General features: G+C 37.2%; 1 protein-coding gene across 1 annotated transcript in view; it reads left to right on the forward strand.

The window, feature by feature from the left end:
* Nucleotides 1-25,347, forward strand: part of LOC124803150 (lysosomal-trafficking regulator) — a 593,053-nt gene that overhangs the window by 160,124 nt on the left and 407,582 nt on the right. The window contains exon 16 of the mRNA XM_047264331.1: nucleotides 4,492-4,593. Coding sequence (XP_047120287.1) covers nucleotides 4,492-4,593 — 102 coding nt within the window. The remainder of the gene's footprint in view (nucleotides 1-4,491; nucleotides 4,594-25,347) is intronic.

Raw genomic sequence — 25,347 nt, forward strand, 5'->3', positions numbered from 1 at the left:
CCTCAATGATTTCACAGCCGGAAAATTAATAAAAGAAGCTTCGTCAGAAAGCGAAAGTGTTATTATAAGGACTTACGAGCTTAAAGAAAAATGGAAGTGTACTGGAAATGTAGTTTAGAACATGATTTATAAATAAAATAAAATTTTATAACGTTTGAAGAAATGTGATAAATTGCTTAAATTTTGTTATTATACCAAAAATCTGAGAGAAAATCTGACGTGATAGGAAAAAAAAAAAAAAAATATATATATAAATGGATTGCATTTTTGAAATGCTGAAAAGTACATAAAAGTCAGTTATCAAATTTCAAAAAATATTTTTTTGCAGACCTGTGTTATTATTAGCTATTTCCGCTACTGGAACACTGTCATCAGCACAAAACATAAGATTCTTCAGCATTATCAACTGATGAACCTTTAGTAACACTACATTCTTTCACATCCCACTGTACATTCACTGAAACAATTGATAAGCCTATGGCTGCAACTGCTCTTATAGGTTGTTGTCACCTAGGTTTTCTTTTTTTGGCACCAGAGAGTGTTTACAATCCATTCTAACCATAGCATACAACAGATCACAAACTCTGGTAGCATCAGATGCAGACCATAGACTGCCTTCATACTTCACGCCTGACTGTGTTGCTGAATCAAGAAACTAGAAACATTAGGGCCCTTTACTCAAATGCACCTGCCCATGGATTAGCAGTGGAAATCCCAGATTGCTTGGTGGCCCACGCTGCGCATTTTGTCTGGCAGGGAAAACATACTGCATCGGTCGGTGACATCAAACATTTCTGGTATTTCCACAAATGCTGACAACTGACTAGGACAGAAATAGAAATCCCTATTTTCTTTGGTTCACTGGGAGAATGACTGTTGCAGTTTTCATCAAAGCCGTCCAGTTTAAGAAAAAATAAAATCAGCGATGGAGGTGCTGTCAACAGCTGTACTAGTGTGAATGGAGCCTGTTAGTCTTTTAACTGGAAACCACCCTGAGCTTGGTCCTCACAGGTCTGCAGTGATTGCAGTTGCCTTCTTGTCCTGCCTTCTAGCAACAGATGAACGAGAATTACAGTGTACAGTGAGGGCCAATGAAGGTAAAGGAATGATTTAGGGAATGAAAGTAAATACAAAGAAAACAAAAGTGACTTCACTTGAGGGGAGGGGTTGGATAAAAAGGGAAAGAATGTGGAGTGGAGAAATAGTAGAACACATTCAAAGCATTAGATACTTGGCAAGCAGGGTAGAAACTGATTGTTAGACCAGTGCAGAAATTAAAACCAGGACAGCACTGACAAAAAGGCATTTTATAAGAAATGGAGAATTTTCTGCAGCAAAATGGACAAATATTTCAGGAGAAAGACTACTACAAATTTTTGTTCAGCATGTTCTGCACGGTGCTGAAATGTGGACATGGAGGAAGAAAGATCGAGCAGGGTGAAGTGGAGGGTTTTGATTTGTGGACATGGTGGGGGGTGGAAAGGATTAATTGGGATGAACAGAATAGAAAATGAAGAGAGAGAGGGGAAATGTAATGTAATTACTGAATGTACCGTATATACTCGAATAATCCACACCCTCGAATAATCTGCACACCCCAATTTTGAGGAAGAGGGGGAAAAAATTATTTTTTGCTTTAATTTGTTTTATTAAAAAAAATTGTTCCAACATTATGATGTATTCAAAAGTATGTATAATATCTACTGGTTTGGCCCATTAGACGGGCAGATGGCTGGGGAACATTATCACCGCCAGCCGGGACTCTACGCATACCTACAATAGCATAAAAAGATATGTGAATTATCTTGTTTAAGAATTTGTTAATACGGTATGTGCAATAAAGTATTTTAGTCAATACCAGTACGTTTCCTCTCCTACCACTCTATTCATCACTTTCATCATCATCACTAGTGGGAGAATCATTGTTGTCTTCACCATCTTCCCACAGAGCATCGTCCTCTGTTCCATCCAGTGAATTTGTGATTCCACATTTTTTGAAGGATTTTTCCACCAGTGGTTGCAGAATGGAGTCCCATGCACTTTTCACCCATTCACAAATCTGGGACAAATCCAGCCGTTTGATTTTTCCACTAGGTGTGAACTTAGGGTTTTCATCAACCATCCATTGCGTGTATCGCTGTTTGAATGGCTGATTTATACACACATCTAGTGGTTGTAGGATGGATGTTAGGCCACCAGGGATAATGACCAAGTCAGTTTTCCCCTTTTGTAGTTTGTCTCGCACTTCCTTAGGTGTATGTCCACGGAAGCTGTTCAGGACCAACATGTTGCGTAAATTCAGTAACACATCAGGACGACATTGCCAAATATGTGTCACCCAGTCAATTATAAGTTCATTGTCCATCCACCCTTTCGGATTCGCTCTCACTTATACCGGTATGCCTTTTACTGATATTTTCGGAATAGTTTTCCTTTTAAATATCACATAAGGTGGTAGCTTTCGTCCATCGCTAGTTACACACAACATCACTGTACATCTTTGTTTCTCACTGCCACCAGTTTGTATCATGATGCTGGATTCTCCTTTCCTGTTCACTGTTTTGTCGAGCGGCATCTCAAAATAGACTGGCGTTCGATCCGCATTACCAATTTGCGAAAATATATAGGACTGTTTACGGCGCAGATTTATCACATAACGATGAAAATTCACTATTTTTTCCTTGTAATCGCCTGGAAGCCACTGAGCGATAGTAGTTTTCCTCCGGAATCCTAAAACATTTCGGATGAAAAATCTTGATAGCGAGCCCCGGCTAGCTTTGAAACTGGTAATGCCTAGTTCTTTGGCTAAAGACAATGCTTGAAGTTGGCACATTTCACTCATCACCGCGCATCCGTATTGTCGCTTCTCATCTACATAATTGCAGAGCCTTTTCTTGAGGTCTGGATGCTTCGCTTTTTGGCCACGAAATGCCCGGCGATTACTATTAGTTTCTTGAAGCTGCGTTTTATTTTTTCATCAGTCGCTGAAATATGGCATCCCGGCTATTACACAAGTTGAAAATATGGTCACTATTTTTTTATAAACTTAAATTTGCCATATTTCGTGACAGTACCTTTTCCATTAGACGTTTGCAAGCAAATATAAGTCTTGGCTTCAGTTGTCTAAGTATGATTCCACAATGCATCGTTGTCGGCTGCAGAAAATGACGTGGTTCAGCGTGTTTCTCTCATTTTGGTGTTTCAAATACAGTTTCTTCCAATGTAGTTTCTTCTTTTCAGATAATACAAAAATAATAGTTAACATAATTCAAAATTATTTATGACTGCGACCTTCACATTGTTCTTCCGTCAACACACACCAAGAGTTAGCTTCCGACTCGGACTGACTATAGTCAAAGACTACTCCAACGTCAAAGATATTTTACACAATCAGTTTCTTTGCTATTCTTCGATACATTTTCTAATAGTAATCAATATGCTTTTACTCTCAAAAACAGAAGTAAATTAACATATAATAAGACAAATTATAATAAATTCTGACAAAAATATAAGAAAACATTTTCAATTCAGTATCGACAAGTACGGTAAAAAAATAACATCTCCCAGATCCATTACATCGCGAATACAATTCTCACTTGCGTCGTACTTTCTTCCTGCTGCACGGTTTCCAATATTCTCGGCTTCTTCAATAATTTTCACTTTTTCTTTAGCAGTGTACGAGCGATGACAAGAACTTGTAGCCATAATTAACAAGTTAGAAGACGTTAATACTTCACTCCTAATGTGCTACTAATGTGTCACAGACTGAGGCTGCAACAATGCAATAGTGTAATGGAATGTATTGTTGGAGGCGGAGCAGTACCAACAATGTTTTGAATAATCCGTGCACCCCACTTTTTTGTCCTAAAATTCGGGAAAATACATGCGCGGATTATTAGAGTATATACGGTAATAAAAATGAGGAGGGGCTTATAAAAACTGTCTTAGAGGAGTAGAAATGGGGAGAGGAGATGAGGGGGGGAAGAGGTTTCAGATCCTGGGTAATGGAACAGATGACAGCTCATATTGCAAATTTTATAGAAGGTAGGTGTGGATCACAGGAAGTGGAGACACAAAATGACCTGCTAATTTAGCAGAAAACATCATGAGGACGATGATGACAGCCTTCCAGTAACAGAGACTCATGCTTCGGCTGTGCTATATCCTTCAGCTACAGCATGCCACCTAATCGCTGACTGCTCTCCTGTGTCTGGATCCGCACTGTCTGTCAAACCCGTGCATGTTGGTATTGCCTGTCAATCATCTCACATTACTGTTTTATTACTTGGTCTGTGAAATAATTTTAATTCCTTATTTAAATGAGAGCAAATTGTTAGTTGTAGAGATGTGTGTATGAATATTGGCCCTTATATTTTACTGTTTATAACAAAACAAATTTGCTACAAATGGTAATTTTATCATATTTGATCCATTCTTATTCATAGTAAATATAACACTAAAATTGTGCAGCAATATTTTTAATTATTGCAGGTGCTAAGAGTGAAACAATGAATTACAATAATCCATCACTCATAGAGCTGCTTGAAGTTGTACTTGCACTAAATATCTTGTCTGCTCCAGATGTCTCTGATGGTAAGTTTAATTTTGTTACGTTATAACTATTGTATGTGCATTCTAATACAAGATATTAGTAAGAAGTTCTCTGAATGAAATAGAGTAATGTTACATTTGTTAAAATAATCTGGAGTATTATGTTGTGGCTGAATGAATTTCTCGGAGAACACCTTTCAAGGTAGTTGTAGGGCCTACAACAATCCAGTTCAAGGCTCGGCCCACTACTGACTGAAGTAAAATTTTATATTTATATTTTCCTACATAGATACGTGCCATCACACATTTTCAAAACCTTGAGTGCAATTGGAAATTGTCGATTGCCGTCTTCCACTGTTGCTCTCACCCCATGATGAAAGAGTAGTGCACATTTTATTTCCATCCATACTATCGGTGTGTTTGATAATCCTTATCCCTTTTGTGTATAACCCATCATAATATCAGTTCAGGGCAGCCAGGGCCCGAGTCTCATCAAATCCAACCTAATGGTGCCCTGGCTGAAAGTTGGGTTATGCAACAGATGATCTGTTACTCTCCTCCAACAGTTGCTCTTACAATGTTTCAATTGTTTTTCCACTATCCTTTTTTTAGTATCCTCACATGCGTCTCCCATCTGTTTGGCATGCTGTTAATTCCTGCTTTTTTCGAATGGTTTTCCAGCATCCATGACCAACCCCAAGTCTTCCTGTATCTTTGTGGTGTGTGCCTAGATTCTTCACAGCTGCTGTAATGGTGACAGGACACAGGTGCACAGAGAACTTCACACCTACAGATAGCCTCCCTACGTCATGCAATTGACCATCTCCCTTGTTTGGAAGAAGCTTTGGACTTGGGAGTCACATAGGATTGTGAGAAAGCATGCAACACTGTCAGAAATAAATTTTTGGAGGTACTTAGAAGGAAAGGGGTAGACATTTCAACCAGGAAAGTGTAAATTGTATAGAAGTGTGGAGTAGTGAAGGGGAGAGGGAGAGGGAGGATAGCTGAAGCAGAGAAATGATCTGAAACAAGGAAGTTACTTTTAATAGTGGTAACGGATGATATTGTCAAATTTTAACCATACTCAAGTCCAAACCTGAAAGCAGCTTCGCCAGGGAAAGGCAACAAATGGTTCAAATGACTCTGAGCACTATGGGACTTAACTTCTGAGGTCATCAGTCCCCTAGAACTTAGAACTACTTAAACCTAACTAACCTACAGACATCACACACATCCATGCCCGAGGCAGGATTCGAACCTGCGACCGTAGCGGTTGTGCGGTTGTGCGGTTCCAGACTGAAGCGCCTAGAAAGGCAACACTTCTCACTGAAAGTAGGCACAGCCTGAACAGAACTGGACTCTTGGCTGGAGAGGGCTGTTATTTATCCAAACATGAAATATCCTAAAATACACAAATATGAAATTTCAAGAACATTCCAGTAATGATAAATACTAAATAAAAAATAACTGCTGGTGATCCGCAACACGCCAGACAGTGACGTTAACCACTATGCCACACAGCAAGATAATGATGCCAGTGGCAAGAGAAGCAGGAGACAGGATAGAAGTAATGTTGTCTGCTGGTAATTTAATGATGTGGGGGAAGAGAGATTAGCAAGTACAGAAACAGTTGTATATTTGGGAAGAGGGCAAGGTAGAGTATTGCCTAAAATTTAATTTGTGGAAGTGTGAGCCGGCATTCACAACAAGGAAAAAAGTATAGAGTTACAGTAAAGAAAACACTGAGGGGGAGCGGTTGAACATGATGGAAAGCATCAGGTATCTTTGGAATGCAATACAGGAAAATGGGGGAATTGGCGAAAAAAAGTGAATGTGGAAGGCAAGCTGATAGCTCTTGAAGAGAGTGAGAGGAGTGATACATAATGAAGTAGGTCCCTGAAAATTAGATGACATTTCTACCAAACATATTACATTCCAATTCTGATGTACACTGCAGAAACTTGGTGCATGAGAGGGGGGAAAAAAGTAAGGTATAAGCAGGCGAAATTAAGTTTTTGAAAAATACTGCATAATAACAATGGAAAAAGTGAGGAACAAAGTGTTCACAGAGATGATACATGAGGAACCCTGCAAGAGAAGATTGAGGAAAGAACATTAAAATGTCATAAGTTGGTGAAGAGAATAGATGGAAAGGTGCCTAGGAAGAAGCACGAGATGATGATGGAATTCCAGAGATGAAAGGGAAGGCCAGGAAGAAGTGGGTAACAGAAGTAGAAGAAAGCATGCAGAAGGGAGGGGAGGGGTGGAGAAGGGGTGAGGAGGTAGGGGGGGGGGGGGAGGAGGAGGAGTGTCTCTTGTTGTGAGCAGACTCTGCCAGATGGTGATCACCATGCTGGTGGTGATCTGACAAATAGCCCTTCAATAGCCAAACCACCTAGTTGAAATACATATGCTTGCTAAATTAAAAAACAATCAAATTCTCCATTGTACCTGTTAATTCCGGTTGTAACTGTATAGTGAGTCACAGAATAAATTTCTTTAATCGCAAATTTGCCACTTTATGATTAGATATCTGCTGGTGACTGTATGGTTTATACATCAAAGACCATTCACAAGTAAAAAGAGTTATTTTACTAAATTCACTTAAGAATGCTATTTAAAATGTAGACAATAATAAATAATGTAGATTTTGGGGCAAGTATTATGAGGCTTCCCTGGAGGTTTTCTGGAAAATTTAAGTGGATTGTTTTATATATGCTTTGGAGATCAAGAACATTGTTATAATGGTCGTGTGGGGGAAGGCTGTACTATCAAATGCTGTGGATATCAGATTTTGTGAACTAAAGATTAAGTCATGTGTGTAAAATGAAACTTATGTGCTATACTACACTGTTTTAATTATAATATTATTTTATTTTTTTAAGTTGATTTTGGGAAACTGACAGAAATGAGTTGATCAGATTTTTCCCATGGAGTGCCATATTTTATACAGCCATCATATTTTGAGTGTTGTCAGTTGAATTTTTACTATCCTCTTGTTTGAAATAACTCATCATAAATTACAGCTATAATTACTTATGTGTTGGGTCATTCTACTTCAATCTGTTCCTTGTGAAGCCCATAAATAGACATTGCACATAACGAGATTCCAATTCATTTTAGACTGTTGCTGCTGAGTCACTTAAGTTTGAAAGGTCTCTATTTGTGTATAACATTGTGCATAATAATACCAGGTGAAATTACACAGAGTAGTTGTTTTGGGCATCAGATGTAAAGTTGGTGTAAGATTGGCCTGATGCAACTCTCCATTTCTGTCATTTGTCAGTTTTACTCTTCTGCAGTATAACTGCTGCAACCCACATAACTGGCAGCCTGGCTGATGCACTCGTAGGTAGGCCTTTCGCTGCTTTCCTTCATTCGACCATCTGTTCAACTAAAAGTTTTATGATAACTGGATCCACAGCCTTTGTGAAATTTGTAAGTGAAAAAATTCCACTTTTGGCTGTTAAAACATTATTTATTGTGATTGCAGTTTTGATGTGTACTCATTGTCAAGTATTCTGAAAGCAATCAGAATGAAATTGACATATGCTGAGAGTGAAGATTTCAGACCTACTTCCATCGGATGTAGGAACCCACTCAATAATGTAAAGCCGTGACATGCTGTGTAAGAGTAATTGCATTTGGTGTTGTGAATTTATCTGCTGTTCCATATACCATACATGTTAGAAAGCTGGTGAAATTGTGATTTAAACACTTAAATTTAAATTTCATGTAGCAGGCATGGCAAATGGATCACAAAAGTGGCAAAGACGTAAACGTACAAAGAGTCTGAGCTATGGAGTGCAAAGATGCTAATATATGGAGTCAGTATTATATGGTCTGTGAAATGCATCCACAGAAAGGAGAAAAGTGACTGAAATATGTGTTAAATAAAAATTGCATACACAAATGATACTGAGAATATGTATTAAAATTAGTTAGAAAGTTGAAGTGACTGTCAAATCATAATAAAACAGCACCCAAAAATACAAGTACAGGAAAGGGCCTAAAATCTCAGATGTAGATGAAAATAGTGGTCAAAATACATATAACAAGCATGGATCAGACAATGGAAAATCCAGGATGGAACATAACAGTATTATGAAAAGGAAAGTTCCTACTCACTATATAGTCGGGATGCTGAGTTGCAGATAGGTACAACAAAAAGACTGTCACAAATACATCTTTTGGCTAGTAAGTCCTTTGTCAAAACCTATATTTGTGACAGTCTTTTTGTTGTGCCCATCTGCAGCTGAACATCTACACTATGTGGTGAGTAGCAACTTTCCTTTTCATAATATTGTTATAGGACAAGCACAGGTAATACATAAATCTAGGAAAGGTGCTAAGTAGTAATAAGCATAGAATTGTCTAGAATATTTGCCAGGATTAATATGGCTTAAGTCGATCATGTCAAAAAATACTAGATTATAAGATATTCCCAAAGCAGTCCAGGAATTTTGTATTTTTAATGTCAGTTGATTCATTTAAAATGTATTCTGGCTCGTCTTGAAATGCCCTATAAATTTTGTTCTCTTCTGAATAATCAAGATGTCTTCCTTTTCCAATTCTATGGAGATTTTCTAAAGAGTTCCAATGTTATCTAAACTGTGTCTAATTGCCAAAATATGATTTGTAAATGATCATTTAAAATTATCACTGGTTTTACTGTATTCTCTGAAACGAATGTTAAAAATTCTACCAGTTTGTCCTATATAAAACTTCTCCACAGTTGATTTTATAGATTAGATTAGATTAGATTAATACTAGTTCCATGGATCATGAATACGATATTTCGTAATGATGTGGAACGAGTCGAATTTTCCAATACATGACATAATTAGGTTAATTTAACAACATACTTAAGTTAATATAATAATTTTATTTTTTTGTTTTTCTTTATTTTTTTTATTTTTTATTTTTTTTAATATTTTTTTTTCTTTTTTTTTCTTAATTTATATCTAAAAATTCCTCTATGGAGTAGAAGGAGTTGTCATTCAGAAATTCTTTTAATTTCTTCTTAAATACTTGTTGGTTATCTGTCAGACTTTTGATACTATTTGGTAAGTGACCAAAGACTTTAGTGCCAGTATAATTCACCCCTTTCTGTGCCAAAGTTAGATTTAATCTTGAATAGTGAAGATCATCCTTTCTCCTAGTATTGTAGTTATGCACACTGCTATTACTTTTGAATTGGGTTAGGTTGTTAATAACAAATTTCATAAGAGAGTATATATACTGAGAAGCTACTGTGAATATCCCTAGATCCTTAAATAAATGTCTGCAGGATGATCTTGGGTGGACTCCAGCTATTATTCTGATTACACGCTTCTGTGCAATGAATACTTTATTCCTCAGTGATGAATTACCCCAAAATATGATGCCATATGAAAGCAATGAGTGAAAATAGGCGTAGTAAGCTAATTTACTAAGATGTTAATCACCAAAATTTGCAATGACCCTTATTGCATAAGTAGCTGAACTCAAACATTTCATCAGATCATCAATGTGTTTCTTCCAATTTAATCTCTCATCAATGGACACACCTAAAAATTTGGAATATTCTACCTTAGCTATATGCTTCTGATTAAGGTCTATATTTATTAATGGCATCATACCATTCACTGTACGGAACTGTATGTACTGTGTCTTATCAAAATTCAGTGAGAGTCCGTTTACAAGGAACCACTTAGTAATTTTCTGAAAGACAGTATTGACAATTTCATCAGTTAATTCTTGTTTGTCAGGTGTGATTACTATACTTGTATCATCAGCAAAGAGAACTAACTTTGCCTCATCATGAATATAGAATGGCAAGTCATTAATATATATTAAGAACAACAAAGGACCCAAGACTGACCCTTGTGGAACCCCATTCTTGATAGTTCCCCAGTTTGAGGAATGTGCTGATCTTTGCATGTTACGAGAACTACTTATTTCAACTTTCTGCACTCATCCAGTTAGGTACGAATTAAACCATTTGTGCACTGTCCCACTCATGCCACAATACTTGAGCTTGTCTAGCAGAATTTCATGATTTACACAATCAAAAGCCTTTGAGAGATCACAAAAAATCCCAATGGGTGGTGTTCGGTTATTCAGATCATTCAAAATTTGACTGGTGAAAGCATATATGGCATTTTCTGTTGAAAAACCTTTCTGGAAACCAAACTGACATTTTGTTAGTACTTCATTTTTACAGATATGTGAAGCTACTCTTGAATACATTACTTTGTCAAAAATTTTGGATAAAGCTGTTAGAAGATAAACTCCAGATTGTGTGTAAGGTGAATAGTATTGGATATTATGATGTGTGGTCAGCCCTAATGTGTTGCCAGTACGGAAGCCTATTCGTACTTTTGTGTTACGAAATTATTTACCTATTCTTTCAGAAACAGATCCGTTTTATGATAGGGACAAATATTTAGTTTTGCTTCTTTCTGTTTCTGCAATTTGATCTACAATGCGAAGTGACTGAGTAATTCAAACATTTTATCAATCATTTGTGCAGGGAAAATGTTGTTCAGTGCTATATATCTAAATATTGCTAGTTCTTTGATTATTTCATTTTGTTGTAGGGGAAGACTGCTTAGTGTGTGAATCATAGCGTAGAAAAATGCCTTTTTGTGGGTTTGTGGGTGGCAGAAATGATTGTGGACGACATTATCAGTGCAAGTGGTCTTACGATAGGTGCCAAATCTATGCACACTATTGTTTTTCTTTATAGTCAGATCCAAAAAATTAATAGTGTGTTGTCTTTCTTACTCCGTGGTGAAATTAATGTTAGTGTGCATACTATTGACTTGTGATAACATGATGTCATTGTCACTGAGTGATCCTCTAAATAACAATAACATGTCATGCATGTATGTACTATAATAATCAATTTTATTAGCTGCGGTGGGAATTTCTTAAAGAACTGAGATTGGATGGTTTATGCAGGTAGCCGTACCTCAGGTGCAACCACGATGAGGGCAGACAAACCTGTGATACCTGAAGAGGGGTGGCAGCCTTTTCAGTAGTTACAGGGGTATCAATTTGGATGATTGACTGATTTGGCCCTGTAACATAAGCCAACACGGCCGCACTGTGCTGGTATTGCAAACATCTGAAAACCAGGGGACACTAGAGCTGTTATTTTCTCTGAGGGCATGCAGTTCTATTGTATTATGTAATGATGATGGCCTTTTCTCAGAGGTAAAATAGTCCCCCATTTGGATATATAAGCTGGAAATACTTGGGAGGGTGTCTTCATAGGGAAAGTCAATCCTGGTGGTCTACAGATCAGAGAGTGAGGGAGGGAATTAGAAAAGAGAAATGCATAGGTTGAAGTCACATACAGTGGGAATTTGTGGGATACAGCGACAGAAAGAAAACAATTTCTGGAGATTTGGATTTTAAAGTTCTTGAATATCAAGCCTGGAAATGAGAAGAGTTTTCCAAAATGTGAGACTTTTCTGTATACAGACGATCTTGCCTTGACCATAGAAGAATAAACAGTTGCACAGATTTAGGATAAACTCACAAAAACTGTGGCTGTTATGTAAAGATATCATAGGAATAATGCACTGAGACCAGATCTTGCAAAGACTGTAGTGTGCGAATTCCAACTGCACTCAAGACTGAGAGGCCAAACAGATTAGATTAGATTAGTTTAGATTAGTACTTGTTCCATAGATCATGAATACAACACTTCGTAATGATGTGTAGTGCAAAGGACAGCTGCTTGAGCACATAAATGCACCCTGCTGTCTGGGCTGTATCTGATACAGGCCTCACATCTACGGAAGCCATTGTGAGTATCTGGCCAAGAAAGTTGAAGCAAGAAATAATATCCTTTGAAAATTGTTCTGCAGCGAACAGGGTGCAAGCTCTCTCTTTCTCATGTCAATGGCACATATTTCTCTGCAGCCAAATATGCCTTTCCAGTATGGGGGAGGTCTGCTCGCTTGAAGAAAATAGGTGTCATCCTTAATGGAGTATTCCCTACGGTAACCTGTTGCCTGAGGACACACCAACTGTTCAAAGCAGTAGGCACCTCGGCTCCAGTAAGGTGATCAGCAACTCATGAAAACAGTGAGAAAGTTGAGCAGAGTTGTGATGAAAGGCATGCGTATGTGGAGTGGAGGGCACATTCATTACATCACAGTGATGAAAATTGAGAACTCCCCTCATGTCACAATTTAGCATAGATACTTTGCGCTGATACTCGGTTCAATATGAGAGCTTATTGGATTAAACTGCCACAGAATACTTTGAGAATGCTCAGTCTGTTGTGAGCAGCTGTGGTGTTGGTCAAGACTGACCCAGCAAGATGCTGCCTTTGTGCTTGTGGTCACATCCAAGATAAGTTTGTCCTGCTGCCCCAGTACAGTGTATCTGTGAAGATTTATAGGTAGACTAAATGTGCCATCAATGTTGCTCAACATCTAGCAAAAAAAAAAAAAAAAAAAAAAAAAAAAAAAAAAAAAAAAAAAAAAAAAAAAAAAAAAAAAATCTATAAATTCCAGGTGATTATTGGACATGAAAAATGAAAAGAATAAAGACAGGGCAGTTACTTATTAAGGTAGGAGATGAATGTATGTCATTAAAATATGGATTAGGAAGAAAGACAAGGTAGAGCTAAACAATAGTGCACAAAAATTTCAGATTCAAATTCAAAAATACTACTAATAATGAGTTGTTGTTCTTCAGTTTGCAAATGATGAGAACTTCGTTGGAATAGAGTGAAGGACAAATGTACTAATAATATACAAAATAATTATTTTGTCTTACATTTTGAGGTAAATATTTGTAATGGATAATGTAGAACAAGAATAACAACAAAAATTTTTCAAAATTTCTCTATTTTCAGAGGATTCTCACTCCAGTATGTGTCGGTGATGTGTAGAAGGTATTGTTTGTAACCACAGCAAGGTGATTACCACATCACAAATGCAGTCTGCTGTGTGTCAGATAATCTAGGCTTAGCTTAAGTGACTCACTGTGTGCATCTGGCTCTTATAATAACATTTCTTGCAGTGCTGCTGCCTGGTACTGCATCTAGGTGCCACTAGATGAAGTACTTCTCACAAGTGCAACATCCTCAGTTATATGTTTAGTAGGTTATTTGTTGATGCATCTTAACCGTGTTGTTGCCGGCTGATTTTGGATTTGTGAATGTTGTTATGCTAATGAATATAAAAAAAAAATCCTGCTGACAATAAGGCTTCATCAGTATTGACAATGACATATTAATGTTAGATGTGAATATATAATTATTCTCAAATGCTTTGAAATGATCAGTTACGTGTTTAATTTATATTGTGGGGAAAAACTGTGCTCTTGGGCATAGACCTGTAATAAACTCCTAATTTCTCAAAATAGACAGCCAATGAAGTGTTTTCGGGTATTAGACAGTAATCACTTAGTAGTCAGAATGAACCACATCAGTTCATTGATCTCGATCAGTCATTTTATTGAGATATGATTAACAATTACAGTTGAGGTACCAGTGACGGGAAATAAAATCAACAGACATGATTTGGAAAATGACTGATTTGTTGCCTTTATCATTAGAATTCTGTTAACTCACCACAACTTTGTAGTCATATTTTCTATGCTTGTGGCTTTACTTCCCATGGTGCCACATCTTTAAAAAGTAAGAATGTAGCACGAAATACAGAAATCATGCCCAGTATGTTGGAGGGTGCTTATGCTTAGTGAGAATTCATTACTGCTGAAAATGTAAGTATTTACTATTTCTCAGGGGAAATGAGAAAACTTAACACTTTGGATAAACAAGGAAAAAAGTTCTATATCTGATTTTGTGTCAAGGTTTCTTATTAACTCCAATTTATTTTGTTAGACTGTTAACTACAGAGTTTATTGTATTTTTTATTCTGTCATACTCTATTATCATCTTGTATTGGGCTTGCTGTCTTTTATCAATTAGTTAGTTACATATTCTGTAGATAATTTGAACAATTATTTTATCAAAATGATGTGGAATGATTCAGTTTACAGGATACGCAAACATGATTAGTTTTAACATTGAGGAATATATTATTCTTTTAGTCCTACTACATTTGAAAACTAGGTATTTTTTACAGGCTAGTAGTTTTTAAAGAATTTAGTTTGTGGAATATGAGGAGTTGTCCAAGAGAAATGATTTCAGATTAGATTTAAAACTTGATTTTCTACCTGTAAGGCATTTTTTGTTACTGGGCAAATGATCAAAAATTTTTCTTGAAGTGTATTGAACTGCTTTTTTGAGCTGTTTACAACATTAAGAGTGGGTAATAAAGATAATTTTTCCTCTGGGGTTTTAGGTATCTTCTTCTTAAGTTGCCAATCCTAAGATTGATTTGCAGCAGCTCTCCATTCAGTGCGATTGTCGGCCAGCCTCTTCAATTCTGTGAAACTTCCGCATCCTAGGTCCTGCATTATCTGGCTTATGTACTTTCTTCTAGGTCTGCCTCTTGCCCTTTTGCCCTCCACAAGGCCTTCCGTTATAGTGTGGAGAAGACTTTCATGTCTCAGAATGTGTCCCATCCATATATCTCTCCTCTTCTTGACCGTCTTCCAAAGAACTGGAACTTCCTCCGCTCTCTGCAGGACTTCTTCATTTGTCATCCTGGCTGTCCATGGAATTTTTAACATCCTTCGCAGACACCACATTTCGAATCCTTCAATCCTTCTTCTTTCGTCCTCTCCAAGTGTCCAGGTTTCGCTGCCATAGAGAAGCACACTCCCAACAAAGGTCTTTATTAACCGCTTCCTTAACGACAGACTTATCATATTTGATGTGAGGAGTCCTTTCCTTTTATAGAATGCAATCTTTGCCTGATTTATTCTACTTATTACATCTTTCCTACTACGACCATCTGATGTTATTCTGCTTCCCAAGTAGACGAAGTCTTGTATTTCTTTCAGCTTCTCTCCATTCAGCCTTATATTCGTAATTGCTTGATTATTTTGTTTGCTTGCAACTAAGATTTTTGTTTTTGACTTATTAATTTTCATGTTGTACCGTGTAGCAAGAGTGTTTTCCATTTCCTCCAACACTACTTGTAATTCTTCCTCATTTTCCGCTAGGACAGCAATGTCATCCGCAAAACGCAGCATATCAACTATTTTTCCCTGGATCCTGATTCCATTAGCTTGTCCTAACTTATCTCTGACCTCGTCCATTGCTTTCTGTATGTACATATTAAAGAGGACAGGGGAGAGTGCACATCCCTGTCTCACACCCTGTTTAATTTTTGCTTGCTGTTGATGTTCCCCACATCTCACTATTGCCACCTCTTCTTTGTATATGTTCCATATCGTTCTCCTGTCCTTGTACTTAGCTCCAGTTTCCCTCAATATCTGGAATAGTTTTTTCCATTCAACCTTATCAAAGGCTTTTTCGAGGTCAATAAATGCTATGTAGGTGTCCTTTCCTTTTTCCATTCTTTTTTCTATTATGAGCCTTAGGGCCATAATGGCTTCTCGCGTACCTCTCCCTCTTCTAAAGCCAAACTGGTCTTCTGTGAGCATGCATTCCACGTTCCCTTCAATTCTTCTGAGGAGGATGGTCGTCAAAATTTTTGATGCATGTGATGTTAGGCTGAGGGTTCTGTATTGTGCACACGATTTTGCTGGCATTTTCTTTGGTAATGGAACAATAATACACTTTTTGAATTGCTCAGGCAGCTCTCCAGTATCATATATTTGGAAGATTAATTTATACAATTTATCTTCTATTTCTGTTCCAGCTGCTTTGATGATTTCTGCAGGCAATGAGTCAATTCCTGGTGCTTTTCCGTGCTTAAGTGCCTGTAGTGCCTGATCAAATTCAGACCTTAGTATGCTGTCTCCTAGTTCATCTTTATCTACTTCGTCCTCACTTTCAATCATGTCATCTTGTACGTTGCCTCCATATAATTTCTCTAGGTATTCCTTCCACGTAAGTGCTATATCTTCATGATTATACACCATCTTATTATCCTCTCTTATTAGGGCATTACATCTAATCCTTTGTCCTCCTGAGAAGAAGCATTTCACTGTTTTGTATGCTAATTCAAGGTTCCCTTTCTTCAGAAGGTCTTCAACTTCTTTGCATCTGTCTTCAAGGAATCTTTCTTTTACTTGCTTCAACTTCCTGTTGATTTTGTTCCTAAGCACTCGGTATGCCGTTTTCCCTTCTTCCGTTTCATTATTTTTGAGCTTCCTTCTTTCCTCAAACATAAGTATTATTTCATCAGTTATCCACTCCTTCCTCTTTTCAGGTTTTTGTTTTCCAATTATCTCTTCAGCTGCTTTTATTAGGCCATCTCTCATATTTTCCCAATGTTGTTCTACATTCTCTATAGGATGCTGTTGAATTAGATCCTTAGCCCTTTCTTGGAATTCCTTCTGCGTCTCACGGTTTCCAAGCTTCCCTATATCCAGTTTTCCATTTCCTATTTTCTTCCTTATGCATTTGAACTTGAGTCGGCATTCCGCAACAACCATGTTGTGATCACTCACAATATCTGGGCTTGCGTATGCTCTAGAGTCTTTTAGTTGATTTCTAAATCTATTTTTGACTAGAATGTAATCAATTTGGTATCGTTCTCTATCCCCTGGTGACTTCCAGGTGTATCTTCTACGGGGGTGATGTTGAAACCACGTGTTCGATATTATCAGTTGAGTCCTGTTACAAAATTCTATAAGTCGGTCTCCTCTATCATTCCTTTTACCAAGGCTGTAGCGTCCAACAGCTGGCTGTACCTCTTTATCTCCTACTATTGCGTTCAAGTCTCCCATGATTATTAAATTTTTTTCTCCTTTGATTCCTCTCAAGGCTCCATTTAACTCTTCATATACAGCTTCAACTTCCTCATCCTCCTGGTTTGTGGTAGGCATATAGACCTGTATCACAACCGTCTCTGTAGGTTTGGTATCCAGACTGACAAGTATTATCCTTCCTCCATATTGTATGTATCCCTTCACTCTCTGCCCCAATTTTCGACTCATAACTACTCCAACCCCACCTGCTCCAGGTCTATCTTCTATCGTTCCTGTGTGAATTATCCTGTACTCATCACTCCAGAAATCTCCGCAGTTAGGCCATCTCATTTCAGACACTCCTAGTATATCCAACTTCATTTTCTTCATTTCTTGCTGAAGGTTTTCGAGCTTCCCCATCTGCAGTAAGATGCGGACGTTCCACGTTCCAATTCTACTATAGCTCTTTTTATTTCCTTTCTTCCTATGAACTGTTGAAACGAGATCTCTGGTAGTCCCCTCCCGGAGAACCGAATGAGGCGCTATTACTCAGGATTGCATTTTTACTAGAGCTTGTTTCATATTCATATTATGGCTGCCGATACTTGAGCAATCTAATTAGATCTTTAATGAAGTGGTTTCTCCTTGCCTTCTTCATTCTGTGCCGTTGGCCATCATGTGGCTCTTCCGCCTTTAGGGACAGTTTCCCATCCCAAGGACAAGAGAGTGCCCTGCCTCTACCTGCTCATCCGCCCTCCTAGGAGGCCGTTTCGCTTGGTAGAGGGTGTCTCCTTATTCTGGGAGATACTCGGTCGCCATATCCTCGTTAGTGGTAACAGGGTGTACCGTGCAGCAATCCTTGGCTGCAACTCGTGAAGGTGAGGTTGGCATTTGTATGGAGAGGCTGTTTGAGACGCATCACATACCTTACACCCTTTTAGGTATAGACATCGCTATTTTTCTCAAATTGTGATGGACTATTTATAACAAATTTCATGAGCGAATATATGTATTGTGATGGTGCAGTCAAAATGACTTAACTTCTTGAAGAGGTACATATATGAAGATCACGGCTGTATACCATGTATTAGTCTTACTGCTCAGTTTCATGCACTCAGCACTTTAAAGTGGTGAGTTAAAGGAAAAAAGCAAGATTTATTATGTAACACTAGTATCACATGCAGAAAAGTATTAACTTAATTTTCATTTTTGAATATATTCTGCACAATTTTTTCCGTTCTGTTTTCGAAGTGTGATTGAAACCAACTGTGTATAATGCCACTGATTCCCTAGAATAAGAGTTTTTTGAAGAGAGTAACATGATCTACACAATCAAATGCTTTGGAAACGTCACAGAAAATACCAGCTTGTGATATTCTGTTATTTAAGGCTTATACTATTTCAGAAAGAAGGTATAAATAGCATTCTCAGTCGAGCAGACCTAGAACCCAAACTGTGATAAGCTAAGTAAATTCTATATAATTAAATGTGAGACAGCTCTTGAGTACATTACTTTTTTGAATATATAGGAAATGATTTCAGTAAGGAAACTAGACACTACATGTTTCTTGACACTTTTCTTATCAAGAGGTTTAACAATTGCATATTTTAATGCATCTGGAAAATATCACATTGCACATTACTTACTGAAGTTGGAACAACATTTCAGAATTGTGTTTAAAATTCTGTCAAACCATATGAGTTTTTGTTATTTTAGAATTTTTCTGTATCTAATAGCCTAATGTTTTGTGGAATGATCTTCAGTTGAACCATTTAATCCTATATTTGCTGCTACATTTAGAAAGTATTTGTTATAAATATTTGCTACTTGTGAATTGTCAGTCATATCATTGTCATTTAGTTTAATTGTTGTGGTATCTTGTACACTGACTGATTGTCCTGTCTCGTATTTGACAGTATCCCATATATTTTTAATCTTATTATCTGCATTATATCCATGGAGAAGAAATAAAAACTTTGAGGTTCGCCGATGACATTGTAATTCTGTCAGAGACAGCAAAGGACTTGGAAGAGCAATTGAACGGAATGGACAGTGTCTTGAAAGGAGGGTATAAGATGAACATCAACAAAAGCAAAACTAGGATAATGGAATGTAATCAAAGTAAGTCAGGTGATGCTGAGGGTATTAGATTAGGAAATGAGACACTTAAAGTAGTAAAGGAGTTTTGCTATTTGGGGAGCAAAATAACTGATGATGGTCGGAGTAGAGAGGATATGAAATGTAGACTGGCAATGGCAAGGAAAGCGTTTCTGAAGAAGAAAAATTTGTTAACATCGAGTATAGATTTAAGTGTCAGGAAGTCATTTCTGAAAGTATTTGTATGGAGCCTAGCCATGTATGGAAGTGAAACGTGGACGATAAATAGTTTAGACAAGAAGAGAATAGAAGCTTTTGAAATGTGGTGCTACAGAAGAATGCTGAAGATATGATGGGTAGATCACATAACTAATGAGGAGGTATTGAATAGAATTGGGGAGAAGAGGAGTTTGTGGCACAATTTGACTAGAAGAAGGGATCGGTTGGTAGGACATGTTCTGAGACATCGAGGGATCACCAATTTAGTATGGGAGGGCAGCGTGGAGGGTAAAAATCGTAGAGGGAGACCAAGAGATGAATACACTAAGCAGATTCAGAAGGATGTAGGCTGAGGTAGGTACTGGGAGATGAAGAAGCTTGCACAGGTTAGAGTAACATGGAGAGCTGCATCAAACCAGTCTCAGGACTGAAGCCAACAGCAACAACAACAACAACATCTGTATTATTAATTTCTGCCAGGATGTGCATACTTCTGGACATTTTAATGACTTTTCTTGAAATATTAAAATATCTTTTGTAGTATGCAAGTAATATCAACTCTTGACTTATTCAGGCCTTAACGTAAATTTTCCTCTTATTCCTACATGAGATTTTAATTCCATTAGCTATCCATGGCTTACTTTTTTAATGGATTTGTGATAACTTTTTAGGAAGGGTACTTCCAAATATTGACACAAATTTACTAATCAGCTTCTGTAACTCTTTTAAACATCATCCACATCCTCACCAGAATGTGAGCACATTGTTGCAGGAATACTGAAATAGCAGATATTGGAACAATAGATTGCAGAATAGTGTCTGCTAAATTTGATTTTCAGTGGATAGGCATCTGGACCGAGTGAGGTGTCTGTCTGATTCGGTAGTGAGTATGCAAAACAACTTGCTTCCCTTCTAATAACAGTTTATTGTAGATTGCTGGAGTGACAAAGGATGTCAAACATTTCCTATTTTCAAGAGTAATCACCAGACAGATGAGCAGCAGAGGTCCTGCAAACCTAAGCACCTTCTGATCATCAGTTGGACCTGGATCACTACAGATATTGGCAAGCAGATCGGTGCCATGCACATCAATTCCCGGAAGGCATCCGGTACAGTGCTGCGCTGTCAGTTGGTGAACAAAGTATGACATTACAGAGTATTTAGGACTCCATAGTGGGTAGAACTGCAACACGTTTTTCTTAGTGGGCCAAAAGAGAGATAAGGTTGCAAACAATAACAACCATAAAACATCTACAAGTACTGTTTGGGTGATTAGAAGTGGAATGAGCACATAAAAACAGCGGGAGAAGCAGATGCCTTACTGAAATTAATGGGAAGAATCTTAAGGAAATATACCCATCCACAGAAGTTGTGGCTCTCGAGACGCTGGTTTGATTCTTGAGTATTGCTCCTCAATCTTGGACCTTTATCAGACAGGATTAATAGACGAGTAGATGCAACAGAGAGTTGCACCATTCATCATGGGGTTGTTTAGTTAGTAGTGTGAAACATATCTTCTGTAATTTGCCTCGGCAGTACAATCATACACAAGGTTTTTGTGTGTGATTGTTTTCCTACACGCGACATAGGCTCTCTATTACTCTCAACTGTGGTAAATATAAATATATCAAACCCACACTAAAAGGAGGCCGTATGAGATGTTTTCAAAACCTTAGGTGACTTTGTATGTTTATGAAAAAATATTTATTTATTCGTCAATATTCATGTTGTCCCCTTCAGAGTAATCCCCCTCAGATACAATAGAATGCTTCTTCCTATCCTCGAAGCACTTCACATAAGTTCTTTTTGGTACAGCCTTGAGTGCTTTCAGCAATGCATTTTTTATTTCCTCAATCGTTAAAATCTTCGTCCTTTTATAGCTTCCTTCAGTTTGGGAACAGGAAATTGTTGCAGGTGGCCAAATCTCGTGAATATGGTGGCTGAGGCATGATTGTTGTGTTATTTTTGGCCAAAAAATCTCTCACAAGCGATGACGAATGAGCAGATGCATTGTCATGATTCAAAAGCCATGAATTATTTTTCCACAATTCCGGTCGTTTTTTGCATATTGCTTCTCGTAAATGGTAAATAACATAAAGGTAGTACTCCTTATTGACTGCATGACCTTGCAAAAATTCATGATGCACTATGCGACTGTAATAATAATAGTAATAGTAATAATAATAATAATAATAATAATAATAATAATAATAATAATAATACGCGCCGTCATGGTCGGGGACGACGCTTGAACCCTATGCCCGCCCACAATGGTAACAACACTGCTAGCCAACTGGAAAATGATTTAAATCCAAATAGAGGTGTTTTGCAGGATATGCTTCCTGCAACCACCCTAGAAGGAAAACAAAGACAGAGGATGAGATGGTCAGATGAAGTTAATCGACACCTCATGTTCTGTTATTACCAAGCAACAAACCTAGGAACCAACACAACTGGATACAGATCACAAGTATACACAACATTTATTACCAGATACCCGGAATTAAAATTTTTAACAGAACAACGACTAGCTGATCAGATCCGTGTAATAATAAAAAATAACGGGATACCCCAGTCAGAATTAGAAAACATCAAACAACAAGTACAAGAAATACTGGAACAAAATAATGTGCAATCAGAAGAAGAAGAAAATACAGTAATGGACTCAAACATCCCAGAGCAAACAAACAAAGACCAACACGCATCAATTAAACAATCAGAGGAAAACGAAATCTTAAGACAGCCACCAGAACAAGCACAAATAGAACACGAAGAGACACACGTGTTAGATATAGAAGAGAAATTTCAGCTGACATATATAGAATACAAAGACACAAATACAGACATCAGACCATTCTTGCATAGACCGCCAAATAACCCACAAGTCGAAACAACAATAAAAACTATCAACACAATCATACACAACAAAATAAATGAAAATACAAATATGGAAGAGTTACAACTACTGGTTTATATAGGAGCACTCACTACACTAAATATACACACTAGGCAGAGATCAGAACAAACCAATACACAGAAGAAACCCACAAAACCAGCATGGCAACACAGGCTACAGATCAGAATAGAAAAACTGAGAAAAGACATCGGACAGTTAACACAATTTATAAGAAATGAAATATCAGACAAAAAACGAAAAAGGTTAGGTAAAATCTCACAACAAGAAGCAATAGAGCAATTAGATGAAAAGAAGCAGAAATTACAAGCATTGGCCAAACGACTTAGAAGATACAAAAAAAGTGAAAATAGAAGGAAACAAAACCAAACATTCAACACAAACCAAAAGAGATTTTACCAAACAATAGATAACACACACATTAAAACAGACAATCCACCAAACATAACAGACATGGAACACTTCTGGAGCAACATATGGTCAAACCCGGTACAACATAACAGGCGTGCACGGTGGATACAAGCAGAAACAGACACATACAAGATGATACCACAAATGCCTGAAGTGATAATTTTGCAACATGAAGTCACCCGAGCAATTAATTCTACACGCAATTGGAAATCCCCTGGAAATGATAAAATAGCAAATTACTGGCTAAAGAAGTTCACCTCAACACATTCACATCTAACTAAATTATTTAACAGTTACATTGCAGACCCATACACATTCCCTGATACACTTGCACATGGAATAACCTATCTGAAACCTAAAGATCAAGCAGACACAGCAAACCCAGCTAAATATCGCCCCATAACGTGCCTACCAACAATCTACAAAATATTAACTTCAGTCATTACACAGAAATTAATGACACATACAACACAGAACAAAATTATAAATGAAGAACAAAAAGGCTGCTGCAAAGGAGCACGAGGATGTAAAGAGCAACTGATAATAGATACAGATGTGACATATCAAACTAAAACTAAACAAAGGTCGCTACACTACGCATACATTGATTACCAAAAAGCCTTTGATAGTGTACCCCACTCATGGTTACTACAGATATTGGAAATATACAAAGTAGATCCTAAATTGATACAGTTTCTAAACATAGTAATGAAAAACTGGAAAACCACACTTAATATTCAAACAAATTCAGGTAACATCACATCACAGCCAATACAGATTAAGTGTGGAATATACCAAGGAGACTCATTAAGTCCTTTCTGGTTCTGTCTTGCGCTGAACCCACTATCCAACATGCTAAATAATACAAATTATGGATATAATATTACTGGAACATACCCACACAAAATCACACATTTGCTATATATGGATGATCTAAAACTACTGGCAGCAACCAATCAACAACTCAACCAATTACTAAAGATAACAGAAATATTCAGCGATGATATAAATATGGCTTTTGGAACAGACAAATGTAAGAAAAATTGCATAGTCAAGGGAAAACACACTAAACAAGAAGATTACATATTGAATAACCACAGTGACTCCATAGAAGCGATGGAAAAAACAGATGCCTATAAATATCTAGGATACAGACAAAAAATAGGAATAGATAATACAAATATTAAAGAAGAACTAAAAGAAAAATATAGACAAAGGCTAACAAAAATACTGAAAACAGAATTGACAGCAAGAAACAAGACAAAAGCTATAAATACTTATGCTATACCAACATTGACCTACTCATTTGGGGTAGTGAAATGGAGTAACACAGACCTAGAAGCACTCAATACACTTACACGTTCACAATGCCACAAATATGGAATACATCACATACATTCAGCAACAGAAAGATTCACATTAAGCAGAAAGGAAGGAGGACGGGGATTCATCGACATAAAAAACCTACATTATGGACAGGTAGACAATTTAAGAAAATTCTTTCTAGAACGAGCAGAAACTAGCAAAATACACAAAGCAATCACTCATATAAATACATCGGCTACACCACTGCAATTTCATAACCACCTTTACAACCCTTTAGATCATGTAACATCAGCAGACACGAAGAAAGTAAATTGGAAAAAGAAAACACTACATGGCAAGCACCCGTATCATCTAACACAGCCACACATCGATCAAGACGCATCCAACACATGGCTAAGAAAAGGCAATATATACAGTGAGACGGAAGGATTCATGATTGCAATACAGGATCAAACAATAAACACCAGATATTACAGCAAGCATATTATTAAAGATCCCAATACCACAACAGATAAATGCAGACTTTGCAAACAACAAATAGAAACAGTAGATCACATAACAAGCGGATGTACAATACTAGCAAATACAGAATACCCCAGAAGACATGACAATGTAGCAAAAATAATACATCTACAACTTGCCATACAACATGAACTAATAAAACAACATGTTCCCACATACAAGTATGCACCACAAAATGTACTGGAGAATGATGAATACAAATTATACTGGAACAGAACCATTATAACAGATAAAACAACACCACATAACAAATCTGACATCATACTCACCAATAAAAAGAAGAAATTAACACAACTAATCGAAATATCCATACCCAATACAACAAATATACAAAAGAAAACAGGAGAAAAAATTGAAAAATACATCCAACTGGCTGAGGAAGTCAAGGACATGTGGCATCAGAATAAAGTTGACATCATACCAATCATACTATCAACTACAGGAGTCATACCACACAATATCCACCATTACATCAATACAATACAGCTACATCCAAACTTATATATACAATTACAGAAATCCGTAATTATTGACACATGTTCAATTACCCGAAAGTTCCTAAATGCAATAT

The sequence above is a fragment of the Schistocerca piceifrons genome, chromosome 6 (assembly GCF_021461385.2).
Source record: "Schistocerca piceifrons isolate TAMUIC-IGC-003096 chromosome 6, iqSchPice1.1, whole genome shotgun sequence".
Taxonomy (NCBI): domain Eukaryota; kingdom Metazoa; phylum Arthropoda; class Insecta; order Orthoptera; family Acrididae; genus Schistocerca; species Schistocerca piceifrons.